Raw genomic sequence first — 4,188 nt, forward strand, 5'->3', positions numbered from 1 at the left:
GCCATGACTCCACTGCATCTCGAGAGTATCCTCTTTTTAAAGGTGAGCCGCACGTACTGGAGCGCAGCCACTGTGCGCAAGGTCGTTCGGGGAGCGCAATAATCTCCCAATACTTATTCTCCAAACAAACTCCTATATATTTCTTGCAATATGTTCAATTATTGCAGGGGAGAGATAGGTAAAATTATTTGTATTGCTGAATCCTCCAGCAAAATATAAATAGCATTTTCGGAACCCCTGGGCCTACTGATCATTCAACGTTCGGTCACGTGAGGCTCACATCTCTTGGTCGTTATGAGCTCTGACATCCCCATCATCTCGTTGGACGACCCGCAACAAGGTCAGAAGCTGGCCGACGCCTTTGCGCGCTTCGGCTGCTGCTACCTCATGGGTCACGGCATCTCCGACGTGCTGTCCCAGCAGATGATGCAAAGCGCCGAGTCGTTCTGCGCTCTACCCGACGAGACCAAAGCTGCGATCCCAGTGGTACAGAACGGCAAGGGATTTACGCGCGGATACATTGGCGTGGGCAAGGAGAGCGGCAGTACCGAGCGTGTGGAGGTCAAGGAAGCTTTCTCGTACGGCTACGAGTGGCCCGAGAGCAAGAAGGAGGCGTTCGCTAACGGACTGCAGGGTCCCAATGTCTGGCCCAAAGCCGACGACTGGCCCGTCAGCAACCGTGAAGTACTCAACGAGTTCTTCAAGAAGATGACGGCGGCGTCGCGTGCCGTGGCACGGAATCTGTCGCAAAGTCTGTACGGGTCTGCAGATTTCTTGGACAACTATTGCCATCAAGGCGAGACCATCTCCCTCATGCGCATGTTCCACTATTTCCCGTACGAACGGTACGCAGGCTTGACTGGAGGGAAGGGCGCTCTACCAGCGAATTTCCACGAGTTTATCGGCTCGAGTCCACACACGGACTGGGGATATCTTACGCTCATTATGCAAGACCCTGTCGGTGGCTTACAAGTCTTCCATGACGAGAAGTGGGTGGACGTGCCCTACATCCCCGGTACGCTTGTAGCCAATGCTGGAGACTACCTGTCACTCGTGACCGGTGGGAAATGCCTATCACCTGTGCATCGAGTCGTGGCTGACAAGCGCGAACGCTACTCGCTTGTGTTCTTCTACTACCCCGACTTTGATGCTGTTATTCCGTCAGTCGACGACGTGAACGAGCTGCGGATCGGAGGTGATGCGAGAAGTGCGAGAGATAGCAAGCCGTTCAACAACTTCAATAACTTGCTCGACGGAACGGTGCGCAAAATTGACGGGTGCTTTGGCGAGTACATCATGGATAAGTGGGCTGGAGTGCAGCGCTAACTTCCAAGATAGCTGCGTTGCAGCGTCAACAAGCCTGAAAATATATGGCTAGTTGTAGGATGAATTCCAGCGAACTGCTTTCAATTGGTAACCCATGGGTACTTATTTCGCGTCCTGCACCGTTCGCCAATAACCAATAGCACTTAGCCAAGAAACATGTTTTTGCTCCTCCATGTTAAAGTTGCGATGAAACGGCGCGCCAGCGAGAAACAAAGGAAGGGTATCACCAAACCCATGGTTCATGGAGTACTGAAACGATCTGATCGCTGGCCACTGAACTTCAGTGGAGCGAGACGACGCCTGTGGAAGCGTCGCGTGCGGCAATAACCCCACCAACGTCCCTTTCAGAATTCCCTCCAACTCATCCTCGCCACGACCCCAAACAATGGACGGTTGCAACGGGAAAGATTTCGATTACTTGCCAGGTAAGGGCAAAACCTAACGATGGTATCTAAAAGGTTTCATCAGAATTTTAAAGATTGAAAACGTAGAGCGCAGATATTGAGAGCTCAGAACGCGATCGACAGGCGTATTAATAACCGCTTCAGTACGTCGAAAACGCCCTTTGAGCGGCTTTTGATCCCATCGTAATGAAAAGCGTCGTTTCAAATGGTCGTTAGCGTACGACCGTGTGTGCCCCACCCAGTTCGTGTTTGTTCCCTAGCGCCCGCAGTGCCTGAAGCTACACATTCTTCATTTCACCGAGTCCGACGTACGCGCATCCCGTGTTGCTGCAAATGCTGAGTGCTGCCCAATCTTCGCTTGCCTTCGTCATCGTCGTGGTAGCTATCGCCACCTCTTCTTTTAAGCCTGGCAACGTCAGACTTCGGAATGTCCCGCCAGCTCTGCAAAAATCCTCGCTAGTAACGGATGTCTACAGTGCGCTGTTGGGCCGCGTCAACAAGGAACGTGCCGCAAACGGATTGTCATCACTTTGCGCAAGTTCCAAGCTGCAGAAGGCCGCTCAACGACAGTCGGAAGATATGGCAGCGAACGACTTCCTCCACCACGTCGGATCGGACGGATCCACGGTTCCAAGCCGCATCTCGGAAGCTGGTTACAAGTGGAAATCGATCGCTGAAAACGTCGCGGGTGGTCAAGCGGATGCCGACGCAGTCGTGGGCACGTGGATGAACTCGACCGGCCACCGCATGAACATCCTGGGCGACTACACTCACTTTGGTGCAGGCTACACCTTCAACCCGGACGGAATGTACACGCACTACTGGGCGCAGGAGTTTGCCACTAGCGACGTCGAATCCTGCGACGCCTCTCGACTGATGTAAGCTAATAGCTTGCACTCTTTACGTAAATGTTTAGACGCCAACCATCGTATAATGGCATAACGAGATACGTTCCGCAAAAAAAGTGTTCGCATCTATTTCGTACACTAGAATCTACTCTTCTTAGAACTTCGCATCACAGTCGTTCGCCGCGTTGACCTTACCGGGAGTCTCCGGTTCCTCAGCAGTCCGCTCCGGCGCTGGAGTATTAATAGTGTCCTACACGGGTACATCAGTCTTCGTGCCGGTCGCACCTTGGACCTTACCAGGCTGCTCCTCAGGGCAAGGAGATTCCTCTTTTGGAGCCTCGGTCACGTAAACGGAAGTCTTGGGAACCGGTGTGCCGTTGTCCGCCTCCCCCTGAACATTGTCCTCATTCTGGGCAACCTGCTGCTGGTCGGGGTTTTGCTCTTGCTCTTGACTGAGGCCCTGCTCCTGGTTTTCCGAGTCTGAATCGCAGGATTCGGTGTCTCCTTTGCCGAAGTCCTGGGTCCAGTAGTGACGGTACTCGCTGTTGTCGTTGTAGGCGTACGAAACACCAAGCATCGTGTACTCGCCCATGATGTTCTCACGGTGCTCAGGTGAGTGCATCCATGCGTCCATGACGGCCTGGACATCTTCCTGCCCGGCAGCAACGTTCTCACCGACGGCGCTCCACTTGTATCCCGCATCGGTGATACGTTGGGACATTGTGGAGCCATCCGTTCCGTCGTGAGCCATGTAGTTGTTCTGGGCCATATCGTCGCTGTGACGCTGGGAGGACGACAGCAGCTTCTTGTTACCGCAGACGGGTGGGAGACCTTCAGCTGCACGTTCCTTATTAACGCGTGCAAGCATTTCAGCGTGGAAGTCACTCGACTGCGAGTACGTAGCTCCCAAGTTTCGCTGCATCTGACGCAGGTTTGCAGCTCCAGAGATGCCGATAAAAGCCGTGGCGACGAGAAGTAAAGTTGCGGACGAGGTCTTTAAAGTGGTCATCATGGTTGAGTTTCGGTGGTTGGTGCAAAATTGAATAATGACTTTGGTGTGGAGGCGCTTGGGGTGCGAGAGCACCTTGCGTGTTGTGGAGGTGAGGCTCTCGTATCGCCATATGTAGCTCGTCTTTCGCGTTCGTTTGCCTAGTTTTCAAGGGCGTAGAGAGGTTTTGCATGAAGACGTCCACAAAATAGTTGCCACGTGTCGAAACAGATACTCCGGAGTACTTACTTTCGAAGTTACTTAAAAGCTAATGCCGCATGGTTAGTGTCTCCTAAGATTATCAAGGCTGGTGTTTCGACCCCATCCGGTGAAGATAGGATACTCTCTAACGTTTACTCAAGTACTTGTATGAGTATGAAAGAGTAAGTAACGTACTTCGAAGTATTTATTTAAAAAAGTGTTGTTCTCACCACAGATCGCCAATTCAGCCGCTTCTTCTTATCGACTACCACCACAGAGGGCTGACAATTGTAAAAGTACCTTCAGTGCATCTGCAATCAATAAAGCTGAGAAAAACGCAGCTTTCGTTTCTATGGATTCGAGATTCACCATTCATTTGTACGTGGTTAACTACAGTAGAGTAAATGCAAATACAAAGCAA

At 51.9% G+C, this 4,188-nt stretch overlaps 2 protein-coding genes across 2 annotated transcripts; one reads left to right on the forward strand and one right to left on the reverse strand.

Annotated features, from left to right (window-relative positions):
- Positions 1-269: 269 nt before the first annotated feature.
- Positions 270-1,404, forward strand: PITG_21323 (uncharacterized protein; the record flags this gene model as incomplete). Its single annotated transcript, XM_002894788.1, has 1 exon — positions 270-1,404. The coding sequence occupies one exon, from the start codon at positions 295-297 to the stop codon at positions 1,324-1,326; it is 1,032 nt and encodes a 343-aa protein (XP_002894834.1).
- Positions 1,405-2,828: 1,424 nt separating this feature from the next.
- PITG_21324 (SCP-like extracellular protein) lies at positions 2,829-3,781 on the reverse strand (the record flags this gene model as incomplete). The annotated part of the gene is made up of 1 exon (XM_002894789.1): positions 2,829-3,781. One exon carries the CDS (start codon positions 3,588-3,590, stop codon positions 2,829-2,831), a length of 762 nt encoding a protein of 253 aa, XP_002894835.1.
- Between the last annotated feature and the right edge of the window lie 407 nt (positions 3,782-4,188).

The sequence above is a fragment of the Phytophthora infestans genome, genomic scaffold, assembly GCF_000142945.1.
Source record: "Phytophthora infestans T30-4 supercont1.462 genomic scaffold, whole genome shotgun sequence".
NCBI lineage: Eukaryota > Oomycota > Peronosporomycetes > Peronosporales > Peronosporaceae > Phytophthora > Phytophthora infestans.